The sequence below is a fragment of the Verruconis gallopava genome (genome assembly GCF_000836295.1).
Source record: "Verruconis gallopava strain CBS 43764 unplaced genomic scaffold supercont1.58, whole genome shotgun sequence".
Taxonomy (NCBI): Eukaryota; Fungi; Ascomycota; class Dothideomycetes; order Venturiales; family Sympoventuriaceae; genus Verruconis; species Verruconis gallopava.
The window spans coordinates 1-22,624 of NW_015622194.1; the positions used below are offsets into that span (position 1 = coordinate 1).

The 22,624-nt window shown below is 47.4% G+C and overlaps 5 protein-coding genes across 5 annotated transcripts; 2 read left to right on the top strand and 3 right to left on the bottom strand.

The window, feature by feature from the left end:
• Positions 1–1,598: 1,598 nt before the first annotated feature.
• Positions 1,599–4,360, bottom strand: PV09_09212 (uncharacterized protein). The gene is made up of 3 exons (XM_016363230.1): positions 4,244–4,360; positions 3,866–4,192; positions 1,599–3,781 (listed from the first exon to the last, which is right to left on the bottom strand). The coding sequence occupies exons 2-3, from the start codon at positions 3,920–3,922 to the stop codon at positions 1,871–1,873; spliced, it is 1,968 nt and encodes a 655-aa protein (XP_016208907.1). The 5' UTR covers positions 3,923–4,192; positions 4,244–4,360; the 3' UTR covers positions 1,599–1,870.
• Positions 4,361–5,040: 680 nt separating this feature from the next.
• On the top strand, positions 5,041–6,550 carry PV09_09213 (uncharacterized protein). The gene is made up of 2 exons (XM_016363231.1): positions 5,041–5,385; positions 5,521–6,550. Exons 1-2 carry the CDS (start codon positions 5,240–5,242, stop codon positions 6,122–6,124), a joined length of 750 nt encoding a protein of 249 aa, XP_016208908.1. The 5' UTR covers positions 5,041–5,239; the 3' UTR covers positions 6,125–6,550.
• Positions 6,551–7,324: 774 nt separating this feature from the next.
• PV09_09214 (uncharacterized protein) lies at positions 7,325–9,517 on the bottom strand. The gene has a single exon (XM_016363232.1). It carries the CDS (start codon positions 9,331–9,333, stop codon positions 8,134–8,136), a length of 1,200 nt encoding a protein of 399 aa, XP_016208909.1. The 5' UTR covers positions 9,334–9,517; the 3' UTR covers positions 7,325–8,133.
• Positions 9,518–11,744: 2,227 nt separating this feature from the next.
• PV09_09215 (uncharacterized protein) lies at positions 11,745–13,605 on the bottom strand. Its single transcript, XM_016363233.1, has 3 exons — positions 13,097–13,605; positions 12,281–13,039; positions 11,745–12,225 (listed from the first exon to the last, which is right to left on the bottom strand). Exons 1-3 carry the CDS (start codon positions 13,442–13,444, stop codon positions 11,890–11,892), a joined length of 1,443 nt encoding a protein of 480 aa, XP_016208910.1. The 5' UTR covers positions 13,445–13,605; the 3' UTR covers positions 11,745–11,889.
• A 5,735-nt stretch (positions 13,606–19,340) lies between these two features.
• PV09_09216 (uncharacterized protein) lies at positions 19,341–21,147 on the top strand (the record flags this gene model as incomplete). Its single annotated transcript, XM_016363234.1, has 1 exon — positions 19,341–21,147. One exon carries the CDS (start codon positions 19,341–19,343, stop codon positions 21,003–21,005), a length of 1,665 nt encoding a protein of 554 aa, XP_016208911.1. The 3' UTR covers positions 21,006–21,147.
• Positions 21,148–22,624: the final 1,477 nt, after the last annotated feature.

Below are 22,624 nucleotides of genomic sequence, written 5' to 3' on the forward strand. Positions count from 1 at the left end.
CGTCCGGAATGACGTTAAGCTGCCGGGTTCAGAGTCCCCCTGGGCATAGCCCATTTTGGAGGGTGGCTACCCTCTAATTATTGCCTTCTATTTACTGTACTTTAGCCTCGGGCCCCATGGGCGGATGCCCCGTCTCTAGGGCCCTTCCGTGGCTGGTTTATTCCCTAGTACTAACCGTCTTCCCCTGTCTGCATCTCTGGTATCCTACTACCACTCTTGTTGTATAATGGCTCCTGTGAATTGCCCAAGGAGGCCGGTTTGTTGCAGGAATCGGGTGGTGAGTTTCGCGTCCTTGTCGAGCAGGTATTTCATGTCGGCAGGCTGCACCTTGCGCCATACCCGCTTGCGCAGGTTATTGAAGTTGGGGCACTCTTGGAGGACATGCCGGACTATCTGGACTTGACCGCACTGGCATTTATTATCCTCAGCCCGATTGATTCCGTGTAGGTAGGCCCTGAATACCGATGTGCTTGAATCTCTCAAGTTGCACGGTGGATCGGCAGTGGAGGAGGCCCTGCTCAGTCTACAAGATCTGAAAAGAGAGGACCCCTGTTAAAATACTGACTGTGGTATGGATCTCGATGAGATTAAACGTTTGCTTTCTGTCGCTTTGAGTTGTTCTCTGTCCCGGCGGATAGTCCGCTGCAGCACGGCTTCAAAAAGACGTTCCTATACTCTGCAACGTATGTTACGCGATGTGCAACTTGTAGAATTACCAAGCAGAGGATACTGCCTGTGCTTGCGTAGGTGGCCTGCCCATGGACTAGCGGTAAGCTAACAACTCAAGAGAAATTATTCATGCTTTGATAATACCATCCACAATGCCTTGGTCTTGAGATGCTTTCCCTAATTGGTCTTAACTAAGTTAAGGGACAGCCTTAATATTATATATTCCAGCCTTAGGGTGTTGGCTAATGACAGCGGATGTTGGCAGATGTTGGCCAATCTTGGTCTAAGTAAGGTAACAGAGTAGTGCCTATTAGGTGTTACAGGGACACCCCGTAACACATTTGTCAAGACGCGCATAAATTCGAGCTTCCGTCTGTTTGCCGGTGGTACGACTTCCACAAGCGAATACATATGATATAAGGTAATATTGAAGTCATGTGGGTGATCAGTCTGCTCATTCATGAGCAGTATGAGCAGGTGCATGATAAGGAAAAGGGCTATTGGCTCTACTGGAGTAAGCCAATAATAACTGCAGGAAGTAATCATGACGATCATTTATGAGCGGCATGAGCACTTATTTACATTCTCTATAAAAGGACTCCGGTTTTCCTCATTCTTCGAAAACCGTAGTTAAACTGTCTAGCATATCTAGTTTGTTAGTTCTTAAATCTGTTCCTATCTATCAAAGTACACCTATCCTAAGCCATAAAGACTCTTGTGGTATATCTATCTTCTTCCTATATACTACTGAAGTACCTTCCTCCATTGCTCTAGGAAGCCCATCCCTTCCGAAGTGGCTTACATTAGTGAAGTCTTGTCGGATTAGGAAAGGATTCCTAACAGGATCGCACGTCACAAAAGACGGGGCCCACGAAAGGCTGGAGCCACGAAAGGCTATAAGACCAACGAAGTCTTAGTACTAAAGGGTACTACTTTCAATTATCTATCTAATCTACATTCTATTTCTCCTCTTCTTTATATACGACTTAAGATTAAGGGGCTCTTTATGCCAGATTTGGTTAGCACCATTATTCCTCCCTTTTTGGTATATCGTACATTGCCACGTACGGACAGGAACAAATATTATTTATAATTATATAACAGAGTCTATCCATTTCGCTCACTAGTTGGAAATAAAAAATTAAAAAGATTACAGACTGCAATACTCAATCGTGATAGTTATCCCAAACATATTACCCACTTACTTCCTCCTTACAGCCTTATACTTCGCCTGCACACCTGATGACTTCGCTTTATCTTCTAAAGCCTTTACGTCTTCTTTAGTGGCCTCCTTTCCTGCTTTTGTTTCCTCCTTCTCGTCATCACTCTCGCCCCCCTGGCCGAACTCATTGACTCTGCTGTAATCAACTTTGTAGACCCACTTCTGATAAAGGTACACAAAAAAAATGACGTCGTCTCTCAGCGTGGCGAGTCTGTGCAGAGTTGGCATCTTAATGGTGAATGCAAACAGGTCATCAATGAAAGTATTCAGGAACTTGTACATCATCGCTTTTGAAGGCATGTGTGCAACAGACTTGAGGCGGTAGTTGATGTAGAGCGAGGGTACCATCATGAGGAAGCCATACGCATACACGGAGCCGACGAGCGTTGTGATGACGAAAGAATACCAAGACTTATGCTCCTCATATATGACAGAGTACACGGCATACGCGGCCAGTAGGGGTATGGCAAGCATATACATGTATCGGAACGCAATGGCATCGTACTCCGCCGTCTTTTTCTCCGTATCGGAAAGCTTGTGTTTGTCTTCAAATGCGATCGTGTAAGGCAGAGGCCAGCTGCTGCCTCGGGGCGTGGGCCTGATGCGGACATTGACTGTCTTCGTGATCTTCCAAGCCTCGATTGCAATACCCATAACCTGACCGAACAGAATCATCCAGCTTGTATTCTCATTGTTGTCAATCAAGTACAGGAAGATAATAGTCTGCATGATGATGTTGGCGAGGATGGTGCGAACAGATGTGCCGACATTGTCCTTCTTCTTGCGCCAGTGAGACACGTCGTTCTTGAAGGCGAGCATCTCGAAGACCATGTGCAACACGGAAACGATTCCCGTCAAGGACAGCAGATAGATGTTGGAGTCGAGAAGGATCTCTTTGAACATTTCGAATTCCGAGCCGTCGCCTCCTCCTGGGAGGGTCTCCCCGCGTGCGGCCTTTTGAGCATTTAGCTTCATGCCATCATCAATCGAAGCAAGGATGCTGAACTTCCAATTCCCCATGTTGTTAAGTTCGATGTTGATGGGAAGCTCCTTGATCGTAGTGTTGACCTCGGTCATATGTGAGCGGAGCTGCCAGAACGTATTCAGGTACAGAATCGGATAGTACCAGCCATTCTGGCCGCTAGAATCACGAGCGCCGGTGCGCTCAAGCTGGACGAAGGAGCGAATAGCGGGATGAAGATTAGGATACGAGACCGTGCCGGTGTCCGGGATAAAAGACAGAGTAAAGTTCGGATGGTAATACGGCACAAGCACGGGTCCAGCTTTCATCTCCGCCTCCTCTTCACGCGTCAGAGTGGTTTCATTGGCGCCGGAAAGGAGGTTGTGCTTCCTAATGACTTTTTTCTTGGCCAGATACTGTGTGAGCGGCCGTGCAAAGTGATATGCTTTGCTGGTGTCATAGCCCGGACTTGACGGGTCCAGAGAGTTCCCAGACAGGGCAACAAGAAAATGCGCCCACAGAGTACCGTTGTTTTGCGCCTCCTTCGGGACAGGGAACGTAGCACTAATCTCCCTTGTGTCATTCCAGTCGCCATACCGAAAAGCTTTTTCCTCAAGCACCAAGCTCTCCATGGGCAGGCTCTTCAAGCTAGGCAGCACCACGGATGGAGTCACGTAGACACTTAGGTCGAGCAGGGTTCCATCGACAGGCCAGATGGGCGCAATATGCTGCGGGATCGGATTATATGGCGTGTTTTGGCTGACATGCGTGGGCCGGTTGGTGAAGGCGGGGATGGGACCGGAGATGACGGATGAGCCGCCGGGGCCAGACGGTAGCGACGAGACTGATTGCGGCTGGGGTAGAAATTGCTTCATAGCAAACTGGACAAGGAAGAAGATACCGACGGACTGAACAACTGTCTTGATGAGCTGCAGAGATAGGGTTAGCATTGTCATTCTTGCGACCACCTTTATACAAAAGCTGCTGAAGGAACAGCACCCTCTGTGACTTACGCTGGTTTGACCGTCGCTATCGCCGCCCGCCTGGGCAGGTGGCTGTCTCGCCGGCATCTTGACCTCTGCGGATAGAGAAGATGGTGACGTGGATGGGGAAGGAAAGAAAGCGCCGCAGGGCGCGGAGGAAAAGTTACAAACGCAAATGCTTACGTGAATTTCATTCCAAACCAAGGTTGCGCACGGGATGACGCCCCACCAAGTTTTATTCAACTCGCGGAACAAGCAACGTTCAAGTTGGGTTCAGCTTTTCCCTAGTTTAACATGGTCTGCGAGTCAAGTCAGTTAAGTCGCGTTGACATATATATGGTTTTGACTGAAGTTCCTCTAACTTGTTAACACTCGGCTGAACACATTCCGTGATGTGGGAACACCCACATGTGCAGTTCATGTTCACCAGGTCCTCATACATGTGCAGATATCTTAAAGCCTTAATTAACCTGCATATGGATTAGAAAAGCTAAATCTGAGCGTTAAGAATGCTTGCTATCCTACGAGCAAAGCTGCTTAGCACCATGTGCGTGTTCAATGGAAAATAATAGCTTTCGGCATCACGGCTTGAGCAGACGATTGCGCCACTTTGAAATCCCCCCCCCCCCCCCCCAAAAAAAAAAAAAAAATAGAAATATAGAAAAATCAGATTGATTGTTTTGCTGATACTAACATTCATTGGGTTGACGTCGATTTGCAGAGTTGTAGACATTTTGCATAGCCAAGCTTAAAATCACAGCAACGCGGACGTTACACGTAGTTCTAAGCTTTCTCGTATAAGCGACAATGAAGCTGGCATAATTTGGCATTGCGAGATGCTCTATAGCTTCAGGATGGGTAGCCACGTTATACGGACCTGTTTAAGACTCAGGTTAAATTTATATGACCTGTGCCGCCCGCACGGTTCGGGCGGTGAGGGCCAAGACGCAAGGCGACGCGGAGTCAAGGAAGTCGTAGTTCTATGTTCTATGTCGTTGCGAGTGTACAAACAGCAAGCGGCAGTGGCATCGGCAGCAGACAACAGCAGCTCCCGTCTCGAACGAGTCTGCACTCCCAACAGCGACTGAGGCCTTTGGCAGTATTATCTGATACAGTTAACAAGAACTGAAATCAAACAACGGTACAGACCTGGGTTGGCCGCGCATTGTCACCAGTCTTTGACTGTGTGTGGGCCATATTACATCACCCTCACCTCCACATGACTGTGCAACCAGCAAACCGCCTGTTTCATTCAAGCATCTTCCACTCACTCGCTGTCATACATGTGTTCTTTTAACGACTTCTGCCACGCGCCAATTTCACACTGTCCTTTCCTCATCGAAACGTCCGTTTCTGGTGCTTGACTCGTCGCCTCCGCCAGCAATACTTGACATTATCTCGATCATGACTTCTGACCACGTACCGTCGCTATCCAATTTCAACACCCCCGACGCGGTAACGCCTACCCTGAATGCAGTGAGGCCGTCTCAAGCAGTGAATGGTTCTTCGACTTTGGCATCGGCACAGAAAAAGCCGGTTGTCTGTGTCTTGTACGTGTTTGCTCCCGCCCCTCACCCCGCCTCTCCCGCTCACTTTTTCAACGATGACCCCGTCGCACGTCCTGTCTTGTAACAACGCGCGCAAAATTAACAACGTTGGCTGACCCAATTCTTCTCATGCAACAGCTGCGGTGCCTCCCCAGGCAAGTCAGAAGTTCACCTAGAAGCCGCGCGCGCACTGGCCCGTCAGCTGCACCTGAACAACATGTCGCTCGTCTACGGTGGCGGCACCTTCGGCCTCATGGGCGAGGTCGCGAAAACGCTCGTTTCCCTGTCCGGCCCGGACAGCGTGCACGGCATAATCCCCGAAAAGCTGCGGCAGTATGAGCAGGGCGACCAAGGCATCGACCAGGCTATCTACGGCAAGACGACCGTTGTCAAGGACATGCACACGCGCAAGCAGATGATGGCGCAAGCAGTCACCACGGGTGGGCCCGGCTCGGGATTCGTGGCGCTCAGCGGCGGGTTTGGCACGCTGGAGGAGCTGATGGAGATCACCACGTGGAACCAGCTTGGTATTCACAAGATGCCCGTCGTTGTGTACAATGTCGATGGCTATTACGACGGGCTCATAGACTGGGTCAAAGGCGCGGTCAAAGCCGGTTTCATTGCGCCGGAGAACGGGGGAATAATGGTGGAGGGAAAGACCGCGGACGAGGTGCTGCACAAATTGAAGAACTACGAAATCTCGAAGGCCAGACTCAAACTGGACTGGGATGCTGAGGGCTGAGTCGCGCCTCCTGTGCTACGTTCCGGAAGTCGATGAGAGTGCAGACAAAGAGATTGGAAAGACTGTCGTCATTTGCATGGGCCTGGGTTTGCGGCGTTCTTCAGACTGGGTGGGAGTAGGAATCAATCCTGCTAGCAGCATGGGAAATGGCGTCTACTATCTCTTTCTTACAATTTCACACGCTGCATAGACAGCCATGTACGCGTCTGCCGAGCTGAACTGGGCAGGGCTGACGGATACGACCATCACGATATAGAGCCCTTTTATGGACGTTCTAATGGTCTTTCTTTTGACCGAAAGAAAGAATTCGAGTCGATGTAGAGAGTATCAGCTGTTCATCGTCATTCTTTCTGCCAATGCTCTCACATGCTCGTCAGTGCACACGTACTTTGCTCCCGAGCTTTCTTGCCTAGCATCCGAGCAGGCCCGTTTCGTTCCTGTAAACATGCCAGCGCCCACCAGGCGGCGGGCTTGAAGGGAGCGAAATCCCTTCGTCTCGAGCGCCGAACGAACGACGCATCCGCCTGCCAGGGGCTGACAACGCTCAATCACAACGTCAAACGACAAGCGCAGCTCTCGTAGCGGGGCGACGCCAACGCATTCATCCCGCTGTGGACGGGCCTAGGCACAACGCAGATCTTCCAAGTGGCTTTTTCCTTCCCTCGCAGCTTTCGCCGCCAGAGTGATGTGGCGACCCACACATGGGTCGCGCCGGAGCCGTGAACACCCCAGAGAGCAGGATGCGCATTCGCAGACACAACGTTACCCAGCAAGCTTGCCTCCGAGCCGCGAAGCTCAAATGCTCGTACGGCGCTGCACGGGCATCTTGCGTGTTTTGTCGCGCTCCATCTGACGACTGACCTCGAGACCTTGATACCGTGCGACGTCGTGCGCGGCGAGCACGGGGCGAGCAGGTTCGCGAGGCCGGAGGATGCATGGGCCGGTTTGAATGTTAAGAAACGGCGACGAGCGGCGAGGAGAAAAAGTCGACGAGGCCTACGAAGTTCATCCTCTTGGTGTTGACACGCCGTTGCACTGTTGGCTGCACCTAGCTCGGCAGAGCTTGTGATTGCCGTCGTGCAGCGTTCAAAGAGACGGAAGAGAAAGCAATGCCTACTGTGGAAATGACGCGTTCATGGTGGATCTATATCAGTGTTTGTGCATGTATCTGGTCAGATTAATCTGCAACAAAAGACAGCGATTCATGTGAGTTCACGTGATTTAGATCACATAATTTGTAACAACATTACTTACGTTCTAGACGCGCTTTATTATGCTCTTGGTTCCTCGTGGCGCCTAAGAAAATCTCAGTACATCTGTCCGAAAACAGTTCGGCCACCCGTTCCACCCTTCAACGCCACTGTCTCCCAAATTTAAATATGTTGCCCACCTCCAAGAACAGAAAATGGTACAAGAGAAATAGCTTTGTTCCCAACAAAGAGGAAGAAATACAAGGCTTTCTTCGGGATGCGGACACGACAACGCTTTTAACCACCGTCAGCATCCAAATCACCTTCACTTCTCGTACGAGACCTTTTGTGCCATACCAAACAAATCAGAGAGCCACTGGAACCTCATGGGCGCCATCCGTCGCCGTTATCGAGCGAGTGTTGTCCCTGGCCACGGGATTGGGGGAACGCACTTTTACTCAAATCAGGTCAAACGCCGGTATGGCCGTCCGCGAAGGTCAGGGCCCTTCTTATTAGAGTTCCCGTGTGTCTACAAAGAGACTGCTGACGTTTGTTTTTCTTTGTTACAATTTTTGAGCCGCTTTGAGAAAAACGATTGGGTTGTTGCCAGCTTTGTTGATAAGAAAAATTTGCCGTCAAGAATCGATACGACGAGTGCAGAGCCCTCATGTAGACCATCTACTCTGAATTGAGCTGGAATGGTGATGGCTGCTAGTAATTTTGACCATTTCCTGACAAAATTCTCTGGGAATAGGTCGGAGCCACTTGCCGACGATCTTACTTGATGAAGACGCGTCGGAAACCTCCATATGGATGCGACTAGCCTGCTCCGGTCTTGTTCTTCCACTCTTGCCAGTTTGGCGCTGGCACCGGAGAGATCTTGCACAGCTTGCTTCTCCTGCGCCTGAAGTCTTCGTAGAGCTCCTTCCATATTTCGCGCTCCCTGCATCTGCCTTTGAAATCATCATCACATTGCGGCTGCATTTCTACCAGCCCTTCGTTCGGCCACATGATCCACGGCTTCGGCAATGGCCAGTCACTGAAGTGGACCAGTTTCGCCTCCTTCAAAGCTTTGTCAGGATCCCAAATCTCGCTTTCGTCATGGCTCATGTCGATCCCTTGATTCATGTACGCTCGGTGGTCTTTCGACCGGAATTCAGCTGTCAGCATAGCGTACGGGCGATGCGGCAAGACCGTAGTGGAGAGAGCAAAGCGATGGTTGAGAAGATCCATGTCGTACTTCTTCGACCTCGAATAATCGGGTTTCTGCTGCCATTGACGAAGTATTTCCATCATCGCAGGCATTTCCCCGGAGTCCGGTTCGACCAGCATAACAAGCGACGTAAATGGCCAGAGAGACGGAGGTCCATCAGACCAATATGCTCGTGGCATGGCTATCGGCGCCTTAGGAAGAGAGAACAGTTCATCCAAGTGCTGTAATAGCGTGATATCGCTGTCGAGATGCAGGACTCGATCGTACTGCACCAGCTCGAAGACTTGGAGCTTCGTGATACTAAGATCCCAATCGCTTGATGGGTCATCGAAAGTGCCTGGCTTATCTGCATTTAAATCTGCTCCTAGAAGGTCAACAGGTATCAACTTGACTCGATAATCCCTTTCGGCCTTGTGAAGCATCCACCAATTGATATCTCCTGTCGTCTCAAGCCACTCTTTAGGGTACAGCAGCACTCTGTCCGCTTTGCTTCCCAGCTTGTGCAAGCTTTCGAAAACCATGAGTGAGTTACAAAGGCTTTGCGTGTCAGTTGTGTACTGACTGTACGCATGGCGGGACCAATTCGGATGCGAGGAGTACCGTGCTGGGCCAACTTGCCACAAGAGCAAGACGACGATGCCGAAGAGTACAGGTAGCACTCTCGTTCGACGTAGCCGCCACGTGAACCCACTGCTTGCTGGGGTACGATAAAGGCCCTGCTTTTCGCGTTGACGGGCGTAATAAAGACGATCATCCAACTCGTCTTTGTCCCAGTAGTCGTTCGATACCATGTTGCCGCGTTGCATCAGCCAGTCTGAAGTGATGTAGATTTTGGCTCGCAAAATCGTTTATCCGCGTGCTTCAAACACTACGGCATTGAAACAAACAGTCCTAGCGACTCTAGAAGGCTATCAATCATTGAAAGTCAAGATGTTGGTCCGATTGGTGTACATGGAACATTGGAAAGACGCCAGACATTTTCAGTGATCGGCATCGGCGACTGAAATGGGACCCACAAATCGAAAGCGCAGGAGAACATTGATCTTCGAACGCGCGTCGGTATTTTAACGCTACGAATTTGTTGACGTCAAACATCACTGCGAGCCGACTGCGAGCCAATCTACAATTGCTAGGTCCTATAAAACAGCGCAGAAAAGTTGCTGATGCCCTTCTCAGATACCTTGTTATCAAGAAAATGTCACCAATGCAAATGCAAGCGACGCAATCATGACGTTGCAAGCGACTTTGTGCAAACTGTGCATTTCCGCTGCAGAGCAAAACTGGATTCCGTTCAACATTTTCTCTTTCGCAAGACAAATACGACTTAGATAGAGAAATCGTGTATATAAAACCGAGACCAAGTGCCTTTTCTCCTTCATCACCCACGCTGTCATTAATGTAGCGCGTCGTGAAATGATGTTCAAAGTTTTTGGAGAGGCATGTGTCAAAACTTATAATCAAAGCGCTACTGGAAGTTGGATCCAGATAACTTGTATACACTGACAGCATGGCCTAGGCTGAACCAGCACGCGGTTCTCATCATCTGAAATGACTTTGTCGCAGAAATAGTGTCGGTCGGCAGTGTGTATGACATTACGCGCGCCACCTTTCACGTCGACAAGGCAATTTGACTGACAGTTCTGGCGGGACGTCAACAGCGATTGGACGCCAAAGGCAGGAAATTTGAACGACATTCATGCTGATTTGAGCACTGAAAGAATCAATTGAACATCTTTCACTTCATTTAAGCATCTGTGGGGAGGTCGTTACTCCCGGCCCTAGTAGCCTATATTTTCATCGTGACTATTTTTAAAGTACTTATCGATTTCTTAACTTTGTTTGACTGTTACTGCTTGCAACAGCCAGCACCGCGTAAATTTAATTAATCTTTGTGGCGCCGACTTTAACAGTGTTCGTTAAACGCACCAGTATGAGAGGCCATGATGTGATGGTCAGTGTAATTTGCCTGGTCTCTAGTGTAGTAGTGAATATCCTGGGCTCGGCAAGTGTTTGGGCGGCATCTGTTTAAAAGATCGCGGAACTCATTGGCAACAGTCTTTCCGTCTGTATGGATTTCACGTCCCTTTCAGGTCGTAAGCAAGCTCTGCCGACTCTCGACAATTTTTGGGGTGTCTCACCGAGATGTTGTCGTAGTACAGCCCAACGTTCCACGAGCATGACCAACGACAGCGAGTGTGGGGAGCACAAGTCAGAGAGCCGACTGTATCTAGGTAATAGATGCCATCCCAGATAACCTCACAATTGGCAACCCCAAGCCAGTAAGCATCTTCATCACAGTCCACCTTGACATTCGTTAGCAAAGTGGGGAAGGGAAGAGGAAAGAGCAAGACGGGGAACGTACCCCGAGAAAATCGCCTCGTGCAAAAAGGTTATGCGCTGGCACCTCACTAGTCTTTGAAAGTGCGCCTTGAGTGTCCTGAGCCCCACCTTGGCTCATGAAGAGAAGAAGTAATAGTATGAAGAAGTGAAGAGTCCGCATGGTTGTAAAATCTCGAGGTATGGAATTTACGAATGCTTTGCTTTGCGATCGCGTGTAGGTTTATCCTGCGTTTCTGGATCCCACGACGATTGAGAGGGAAATCTTGTCGAGATCAATTATGGAAGAAAGAATCGTACTTATGGCCCGGCCGAGGAGCAGGAATTAGGTGAGCTGCCTGGCAAGAGTGAATGCCTCCATTGCATCCGGTGAAGTCCATTCTTTGTCTGCGATCCGATCAATGACTTCGACAAGTGCACGGAACAGGCGAACCCGTGTATGACCCAGCTGAACATGTCACTACAAAACAATCAAAGTGACCAAAAGGTGGTAAACGTATGTTGTGTGCAATTTGTGCAATACATTGATTAGGTCTTCCTTCGAATCTAATGTAACCAGGCTGCTTGAGCCTTTGCTGGCCTTCTGGGTGATGATTAGCAGAGCTCAACAGAAATTTCTCGACCAGGATTGCTCCTTCAAAGTGAATTGCGGTTTGGAAGAAGGAAGGTTCGTGCATCTTTGGGCTGAAAGAAAAGAGCGGATAACTTGAAAATCAATCAAGACTTACGCCGAGACAGTGTGCACAAGTTAGAAGAGAATTGCAGGAGCGTTTCAATTACTGCCAACGCGGATGGGATAGACTGGTACACTCCATCCATGACATATTAGATCCTAGAAACTGGGTGAAGAACACAACCCACAATACAGTTTGGTCTGGTATCTTAGCATCTTTCGTCTACTGCAGATTTCTAACGTACAGTCTAGATGATTCCATCGCGTTTATTTAGAGCTTTTGCTACGAATTACAGAGAGAAAAAAAAAGAAAAAGCAAAAACGTAAGCATAATGCTGAACAATATTCCTTATCAGGGCGAAAAAGTCGGCTTTGCAAGCCTCAGCATGAACTCTGGAAGCCAAGCTGGCCAGGCTGGCAAGAGCCCAAATTTTTTCGCCGTGCTAAAAGCGCCCCAGACTCCGCCTGCAGCGGAAAAAGCGGTCATTAACAGCGTGACGATTGATACTGCTTCGGGGCCAAAATGTTTGAGAGCACCGGAATCCTTGGTCCTATCCGCTTTCGTATCTCCAGGTGGCGTTCGAAAGTCGAGAGCCGGAATCCACTTGAACGTGAACTTTGCCTTGTAGCCAAGTGCTCCCTTCTCCTTGTTGTGAACAAGAGCATCATAAATCTTCTTCTTGGTAGCCTGCGGAAATAATAAGCGACGGGACTTTAGGAGACACTATAGCATGCGACTTTACCTCGTTGATGCGGTCGTCGATGAAGGTCGGAGTAAATCGGCGAGGGTATGTGAGAAGCATGAATAGCCAGCACTGGCCAGCTACCAAGCTGGTATGGTAAAGGCTGGGAGCTTCAATCTCTAAGGATCTAGCGATTTCTTTCCCGTTTAGCCAGTACACCATCGCCTGCAGGAAGCCACGGGAGGCGTAGCTAGGTGCCTGACCAACCAACGCATTGATCATATTGTTGGAAATGACACCTGCTTGTTCGTCCGGTTTCACCTCGGAAAGGAAGATGGACTCCATCATCGCCTTAGCGCTCTCTGGTGTTTCCAAGAAAAAGTCTGGAGTACCCATGATGTAGCAGATATATCTCCATGTCGCGAGATAGTCAGCAATCTCTTGCTTGGACGGGTATATACCTTGGCGGGGGAGGCCGAGATACATGACAAGAGAGGAGAAGTCATTCATAGTAATAATGCTGTCCATGTCGTTGATTGGTACACCATCTACGATTTTGTCGTAGTATTCTGGCTTTTCTCTGGCAAGAGCCATAATTCGACGTCGGACCGAGCTGTGAAGAAGCCGGACTCGGATTGATGACTCCCATCCGTCGCCACCAGGTTGTAGTGACTTTAAATCTTTGTGTACATCAAGCGTGTGCTGGGTAGTCTCCAGAAGGCGACGAAACGTGTTTTCAGTCTTCCAACCTCCCGTCTTGTCAAGAACCCTAACTGCACGTCCGTAGCCGAAGGAACCAAGTAATGACATTTGACCGAGCTTCAAAGAATTAGTGACGTGACTTGGGTATTCGAATTCTTTTTCAAAGCTACTTACTGCCACAAGTGCTGGACCAACGTATCTCCAGAAGACTTTTTGACCCCTCTCAATTTGTTGCCAGTCGACCCATTCCGGTACTGTGTTGACCTGATCCCACAACTGGCCCACGACACCGCCATCTTCTGCCTCATCTTTTAATAGCTTGAACAGATCTCTGCCGTGGACATCTTTGTTTGAAGTCGCGTTCTCTTGCAAATAATTGACCGTGTCTGTCGCGAGCTTGTCATACGTGAAGACCAATTTATTTAGTTCTTCGGCGCTCTTATGCAACGAAGTCCATTTGAAACTGATTCCGTAGCAGTGAAATTTCTGCCCTAGCTTTGGCTTCGTCTTGGGTGATTCCATCGTAAGACGCAGTTATGATATGGTAAAATGTTCCAACAGATACGACTCGACTGGAAACACGAGCATCACTATTGAGGAAATCGCAAGCCCTTTATTACGTGAGATCTAGAGATAGCAACTCCGCGCAATCAAGGCCTCGGTGGACTCATAGCGATGTCGAGTCTTGTCTGGCTGATTCATTGCAGTGGAAGCTGTGCAATAGCATCAAAACGACGAGTAAGTCTGCCGAGGCATAACCGCATTCGGAAGTACCGAAACAACCTGGTCGCTGTTGTGGTGAGATGATCGAAACTCAGATCATCGAGGTGAGCGAGATATCCAAGATGAATCTCGAATATAGGGGTTTGCGGCAATGCACCGACATCCGAACGTTTCTCCTTCTGGAGGTGGCACTCGCTCGCCACAATGTGGAGCAAATGAGCGTGGCGGGAGGTTCACTTTGCCCTGTCCCACGTTAATGTGAGAAGTAAAACATATAAAGTTTGAAACACTACCTTTACTTAATTAAGTTTATCAAGGTTAACTTAGCGAGGTGCTAACACCGCCTGCCGATTAATCTTCAGGCATCCAAATGCGTGGCGATAGAACTGTGGTGGTAGCGCAAATCCATCGCGATTGAGGTTGCTTGAGCTGTGTCGATTGTGATCATCTCAGCTATGGCATATATCTTGGACATAACAAATAAGTACATCCAAGTTGACTGCACCAGAATTTTACAGAAGCCTCAATTTGCCTGCCTTTCTCATGTCCAGTCCAGCCAACTATTATGCACCTAGCTGCCGCTTCTGACATCTCCACTTTCACATAAGTGACCCGTCGTACCGTTTTCTGGGTCCGCTATGCACGTATCTATATTACCACTGGTCAGCTTAAGGGATTCACTTTGTCAAGGGCATACACACCAGCACCTCGCAGAAGTTGCAGGTTATGTAGACAAACATTGATACTGTTTATTGAGAGAATCAGAGAGTTGCACACCGGTTGATAGTCCCGTTTCTGAAAACGGTTTGTATCCAAAACAGAGTCTGACACTGTTCTACTTTGTCCGATTAGAGTGGAGACCTTTCTATCTGATTTGACCGCCTTCGGAATGGTCACGGAGCATACTACCGGTTGCAGGTAGCAGAGAATATATTTTAGCATTTGCATGATGCTTCCACGACAGATTTCCTTTTGCGAAATTCCACATTCAATCAGATTTCATGCATGTGCGTTCTCTATGACTCTGTCACCAAAGCATATTGTTAAGGAAAGCAGTCAAGCATAACCAATAATCAATTTACCACGGGCGACACCAGAGGTTTGCGGAACGAGAGCCTGCGATGAGACTTGTAGCGCTCACATCAAAAGAGTTCGACACCGCTCATTTATTGATTAATGAGTTGTCCTCTGACTGTCTTTGGCAGATTTGAAGGTCGTGAGAGCTTGATGCCGCCATTTAGAACTAGCTCCGCGTAGCTTCCATCCGTTATCGGCAGTCACAGTCACCTTGTCAGTGTACTCAATGTATTGTCGATGTCTGATTGGATTGATTGATCTCCAGCTATCCTGCCAGGTGTTCTCTGACACCCCCCTGGGCACCTCGACTGTCCGGTAGTCCCAGATCTTGAATAGGCAATACGCTAGCCTTATTCGGAGTCCACTTTACTGATACACCTCACCCTACTTCTTGGATCTTTGAGATCAATGATCATAGATTCTGTACACATCAAATAAGAAAACCGATCGCATGTAAGTCTTGGACATTTGAATTGTATAGATTTAACTCCGATGTCTGTCTACAGTCTTTCAGAAGCAAAGAGGTGAGGTCTTTTTCCCCAGACGCATATTCTCTTTAAGAGCGATTGACTTGCGAAGCGAAGCACCTCAGATCCTCTTCCTGCGTATCGAACTCGGAGCAGTCAGCTTTCACTCATTATTTTGTTTTTTCCCTTCTTCAGCAGATTGCACATCTTCGACTTTCCTTTCTACTCCTCTTCGGCTTTCTTAGCTTCAAGCTTCCTTTTCTGTTCCTTCGCTGGCAGCTTGTCCCACGCCGCAAATTCTTCGCCCCATTTTTCGACACAGACTTTGTTCCAGTTACAATCTCCAACTGCACCATATATGACATGCTTGAAGCGTGGGTGTCTAAGTCAGCCATCCAAGTGCATGGTAATGGTGCTTAACAAGCGCGCGGTAAGCGTTGTGTGATCCCGAATCCGAATGGTCTTGGCCAGCAGCGTAAGCTTCAAACGGTAGAACCAATATTCCTGAAACCAATTTGAACTCGATCTCATTCGTGAAAGGTATCCCAATCAACTTTGTATCTGGCCTTTGTGCTCATGTAATCAAGTATGACTTGTGTAAATGTCGACAGCGCAGTTGCTGTAATAATATCATCAAAGTTCAATACCACATCTGATATGGAAACTTTTTGCTTTCCTCCAAAGTTGTTCAACCATTCCATAATATGCTCCACAAACCTCAATATAATGACGTGATGCGGCTTAGAAGTTAGATAAACGTCTATTGACAGAAGGACATGCTCTACTTGCTTAGGATTGGGTCATGTAAAAAAACTTCGGTTGATCAAACTTCAATCCCGACAAGGATCTCAATTCTTTTAGATTATAATGCGCAGCCACCCATTTTGCAAGCGGTTGCAGAGATTCGACGTCAATATCTGACTACAGGCTGCCCTCGGCATAAATCACAAGATAGCGGAGTACATCTGCCCGGGCTATTTTCGCATCAACCTTGCGATACCACCGAGGACTATCTAATCGATTAAAAAACATGCGGGCCGAAAGTAGTCTCAATGTAGTCCTGCTCATTTCCATCCGAAAGCAGTTTGCATTTATGTGCAGGGTTCTTCTCTATTCAACTTTTCGCTCGTTTCACTTTTCTGTTCCTCCAGACTGAGAACATATAGCTTCCATAATTGCTAGATTTTTCGAGGGAACTCTCTGACACGGGGATAGTGCGAAAGCTAGACTGAACTGTAGGGCTGCGGGTTGCCAGAAACAGCAAGAGGAAGCTTAGCTTTTGGACCTGTATTAAAATTATCTAAAGCATTTCCAAAAAGCAGAATAGACTTCCAACTATTCGATTTTAGCCTGTTTGAGGGCGCTAAATGGTTTTTAAGATCACATAATGGTACGAAAAAGGAAATCGTACCTGACTCTTTTCGAGCTATATGCTCATAGGCGCTGGTTTTAGGACACATGAAAGCATTTTTATAGCGTCTATTGACAGGCGAAGCTGAGGCAGAACTGGGACAATCCTCGCGTCTGGCACCTTGATAATCCGGACGTTCTGTCTCGTACTAAAATGGTATTTTTATATTATTCAAAATTCTCTCTCTCTTTCTCTCTCTCTGTGTACATTCTGGTTCCTCTTTCCTTTTTATACCCCTTAAGATTAAGAGTTTCTCCGTGCCTAATATATTTAGTCTCTGTGCGCTCCTGTTTCTGGTTACATCGTACATAGCCATATACGGACACTGAGGTCTCTTCTTTTGTGGTAAGGCAATGTATGATCACCTTTATGTAAGGTAGTTTCTTCCTTTCTTCCATCAGCACCTTCCTATATTTTGAGTATGACTGTATAACAATTTCAAATTCTTTATATCTTCCCATTTTCTTCTTCTTCTTTTCTTTTTTTTTTCTCTTTAACGCACACATAAAATTTCCTGTAAGCAATCCTATTCCTTATACCTTTCTTTTGTCAGATTGTTATTGTACGATAAGGTTAACTTCTCTTTTTAGTTGTGCAAGTTTTTACCATGACCACTGAGTCCTCCGCCATTTTTGGCGATGTTGTTCGTGCGTATTCCCATAATGCGCAATATTAGGTTCATCTGCCAATCGGTCAAGATTATGACCGCCGGCTTTCGCTTGGATTATGTATTAATGTAGGTTTCTGGTATCTCTGTTTTTCCTTTGTGTGATTGTTGATATATTGTAGGATAATGTACGCCGTGTCGTACAATTACCAAGTCGAGACATTGATATTTTTTTCTCTCTGTCCAGTTCTCTGGAGGATCTTCTCACCAAGATACTTCATCCTGAGGGATAATTCTGTGCGGTCCTCGTCTGTTGATTGATTCTGTTGATGTTGTTCTTGTCGCTGCTGCAGCATGCGAGATACATAAAGTGCAAACTATATAGGAGCGGTGAACTATGGTATACAGAGCTATGAAGGTAATCTCCACCTGTCGTGATGAGTGCACCTTCCAAATAGAAGCAGTATACTATGGTATGCAGATAATCACCACTAGTTATGATAGGTGAACCTTCCAACAGCTATGATAATTAACTTAGTTCAGGTGTTCGCTTGCTTCTCGAACAATTATGTCATCTTCGCAGCTTCTCCTTTCGACTTAACTTCGTATTCAATCTTACTCTGTATAGAGATCAATTCTCAAGCACGAAAGGCGACTGCTACAAAATATGAAAGTCATGGCCTTGGGCTTGAGACTTGTGTAATTACCGTAAACTTTGATTTGCTTACCTAACCTGATAGTTATCTTTGTTGACACGTAGATCCAGTTATTAGTTCTAATGCAGGGTATAATTTCACACGTTCTAAGTGGCAGCAAGCCTGTAAACTTAGAGATCAACCTAATCAGATTCATCGAACACACCAACTGGGGAGGCGACGGATAACTTTATGTAGTCTGTCACATGTCGGATATTGTTAGCACAGCTAGTTCATTTCTTATGACACCTCATCTTTTATTGACGATTAGTAGTGTGAAAGGTTGGCGTATCTTATCCGAATGATTTTACCTATACGACTGATTGAGTATATGTTTTGTTAGTCAACTGCGTAACATATGGTATTGTATTATAAATATGCTGTTTATAAACCAACTGTAATTGAGATCTTCACTTTTTTGTCTGGCAGTTCGTGCGATATCTGTTGAATTCTAACTGACCGGACATAGCGACTGACAGCGGCCGAAACCGAGTATGAAATCAGTCAAGTTTGGCCACCGCGTGACTTGTCACTTAAATCATCTGAGCCTGATTTCAAGATTCTGGTTCTGTTTTCTCACTGCACTGATTTCCTGCTGCTGTTCAAGGGCTTCTTCTCAATTGTCGCCATGAGGCTGGGTTTACATCTCCGCAATCCCCGCAGGAGCTCGAGATTTGGTTGGCACAGTGCAGCCCGTCTTTGCAGTCTAACTTTGGAACCTTAACTGATCATGGAGCGATTTACATAAGGCTCTCCTTTATTCAGCGCCAGATTGGGACTTGGGTCGGCTTAAGGTATCATTTTTTTTGAATTATATCAAAACCTTCTCTTGCTAATTTCATGAATTAGCAGCTATAAGTCGTCAGCCAGAAAAGCGTTTGTCTAGCCTGGCAACGCCGCGGCGGCCTTCTACTGAATTTGGATGACCGTGAGCATAACGCGCAACACAAGTGTCATTGACTTATGTGTCATCATCCTCAGCCAAGTATATTCAATTAACGAGGAGTTGCACAGGCCAGCGCCACATCATGGTTCCCAGCGGCATGGACTGAGCGAAATTTTAACATGGGGCCAATCAAGCAAAACAAAGTGTACTCAGATTGGTGGACTACCTGACCTCCCTGAAAGTGTCATGAACTCGCTAACTCAAGCTTACATCAGCTTACTTTTATCCCAAAGTTTAGGTCTACATCTCCACAATGTCAACATAAGAGCTCAAGCATTTGCGTATAACGCGAAAATGCAGTATACAGTACGCTTGTCATTCCTTCGAACCAGTTCCTCAGCTGGGAAAATAGCAGTCGAGCCATATGCGACACCATCCGTATTGCGTTTGAATACAGCCAGCCGGATTTCAAGCTCAAATACATATGAATTAAAGCCTAGACCCCGTTTTTACAGCGGTGTCCGTTCCACGTCGTCGATTAAAACCAGAGACATGCAGCCAGACATTCTCATTATCGGCTCGGGAGGTGGCGGACTCACTGCAGCACTGCGCACCAAAGCTCTTGGGTTGACACCACTAGTTGTGGAAAAAAGCTCCTTAATTGGCGGAAGTACATGCTATTCCGGCGGAGGCTTGTGGGTACCGAATAACGGCTTGCATCACGGCGTAGACGACAGTGTGGAAGAGGCCTTGAAATACATGGAGAACCTGATAAATCCAAACTACGCTGGCCCAGCAAGTAGTCGAGAGAGAAAGCTCGTTTATCTAGAAAATGCATCAAAAATGGTGCTTTTCCTGAAGAATGAGGGTTTCAAGTGGGTCCCCTCAATAGGCTATCCGGACTACTATCCACAGCTGCCGGGGGGGACAGCCGGTGGTCGCTCTATAGAACCTGAAGTTTTTGATCTAAGGAAGTTGGGAGAGTGGGGGAAAAAACTGAATATCAACCCGGCGATGCCGACAGGTTCTTTGCCAATGTATACATATGAAGGACCCAAACTTGTCCGAGCCATGTGTTCGCTGGATGGGTTTGGAAAGGCAGTTCAGGTGTTTGGGTTGAGAAAAGGATATCAATGGTTGCTCGGAAGGAAGCCGGTGACATTGGGGACAAGTTTGATAGCACAACTGCTCTTTCTGTGTTTAAAGAGGGACGTCACGATCTGGACCGAAGCCGGTCTAAAGCAACTCATCGTGGAGAATGGAAAGGTCACAGGGGCAATTATAAACCGAAGCGGCAAAGATGTTGTAGTTGAAGTGAAAAGGGGGTTGTTGCTAGGAGCAGGAGGATTCGCTCGCAACAAAGAGATGAGAGAGAAATATCAAGAACATCCAATCACAAATGCATGGACGTCGGCTTCTCCTAACGACCTTGGAGACGCGATCTCGGCGGCAATGGACATCGGAGCTGCGACGGAGCTCCTGGACGATGCATGGTGGGGACCGACGATTATCGATCCCAGGAACGGAGCGCCAATGTTCACATTGTTTGAGCGCGCCCTGCCGCATTCGATTGTCGTGGACAAGTCTGGGCAGAGATTCACAAACGAGGCGCAGAGCTACACCACGTTTGTCCACGACCAGTACGAGCGGAACCGGACGACGCCTGCAATTCCGGCATATCTGATCATGGACCAACAGTTCCGAAGCAGATATGTCCTTGCCAACATCCTGCCGGGGAAGACGCTGCCAAGAGATGTCGAAGAATCGGGATTAATAGTGCAGGGACAAAAGCTCCATGAGCTTGCACAAAAACTCGACGTCGATGAAGAAGGCCTCAAAGCGAGTGTCAAGAGGTTTAATGAAATGGTCAGGAAGGGCCGCGACGACGACTTCAATCGCGGCGGCAATGAGTACGACAGGTTCTTCGGAGATCCCGCTTCAAAGTATGCCTCCAATCCGTCGCTGGGTACGATAGAAAAGCCACCTTTCTATGCTTGCAAGCTCGTCCCAGGCGATCTAGGAACTAAAGGCGGTCTTCTGACTGATGTAAATGCAAGAGTAATTGGAAGAGATGGTCTAATAATACGGAATCTGTACGCATTTGGCAACACATCAGCTTCAGTGATGGGACGAGATTACTGCGGACCAGGAAGCACACTTGGCCCTGCTTTAACCTTCGCATATATTGCCGTGAACCACGCTTCTGGATCGGACTGAGCAAACGGACGAAGGGCTGCCCCTCATACAATCATTTACTGCGAACTTTTCCCAGTCATGTAACTGCTTTTTTTCACTCCTTGTGAGCGCGTACACCTCTCCATATATTGCATCAGAGATGACATCACAATTTGGAGACGATTGTATTCATTAAAGTACAAAAGAAAATTGTCCGCTGATTTTCGTTATGAAGGGAACAACGGTGGTTGAGGAAACAATGAGCGCGGTGCTGATCCGCCATGGCTGTTTGTACGCTTTCATCGTCTAACACTTAGCGAACGTATGGCGGCAAACGTTGTGTTGAATAATCTGGTTGGTACGTACCTCGTTACGCAGGAATCCGTCTGTCGGACCGAAATCAATGTCTTTTCCATTGGGCGAACTGATTTTACTTTTCTGAGGCAGTAAGTTACCTTTACGATCCATACAGATTTTCAAAGTCCACAAATCATATGTCTCTTCACGTTCTCTGTTTCTCAGTTCTTTACTCATTGGCAAGAGTCTGTGCCCAATCCCTGAAAGGAGGTTGCTGAAGAGTGCAATATTTGAAGTTAAGGGGATTCACATCGTTTCAGCGATTCTGTTGTTCAGGAGATTCGTTTTGTTCAAGGTCTCATGGCGTTGCCACTCGTACCTCTCGCGAAAATTTTCAGGGATAAAACTTGGAAAACGTGGTTCGCACCGAATGTTTTTGTCTGTTGCTCAACTAGGTCTACATGTCGTAAGAGTAAAGATTCAGGTAGCCTGCAAATTTTCTCATTTATTATTTCATATTTTAACAGCATCTATACAGAGCCTATCGATTTGATCATTCCCCACTGGCATAGTATGCCGGCTAATCTGTTTGTGTATGTGTCCTTGACTCTTTATCGAGCAAAGCTACTCGATTTTTTTTCGCGATACATAGAAACGCTGGAGAGACATCTGTAGATCAAATTTGTCAATCAAATTTGAGGCATCTCTCTCTGAGCCATTTCCTTCCAAAAATTCCCATGTGTAATGCTCTATTCGGCATCCTATCCGAGGTTGTCACCGATCACGTGAGTAAAATATTGTGAATGTGGAAGAACATCACGATTGGCGCGGACAAAATACGGATTAACTAGCTTGTCAAGTGGATATCACGGCTGGTTCACTCTTAGCAGACGTTACTGTTGTTGTGTCCAGAAGGATGCGATGCAGGGAGGTTCAATGCCCCCGGTTACCCGCAACAATGTCATAGCTCGTGCTCGGTCTGGCCCGACTGCTTATGATATGTCGATGGAAAAATCGACCTAGCTTGAAACTGGACTGCGTTATAGGAGCCATGCTCCCTGTAAAAGGCCGTGGATGAAAAATCCCCCATGGGGCGTAGCTGGTTAAGATCTTGGCGTGCGTGAAGGACATGCAATTTTGCTCTCTTGATTCGACTCGAAGCAGAATCTTTATGAGCACTTGTCTTTCCAGTATAACGAAGGCTATTACCGCAACCAGCACGGTCAAGTCGCCTAAACGGACCCACGAGAGTTTTAGATGCATTCTCGTCTTTCCTCAATCGGAGATGTCTATACATTTACAGTAGAGCCACAGTAGAATAGACATGGATGCAGATTAAACATCATGTGTATCGGGAAGGCCCT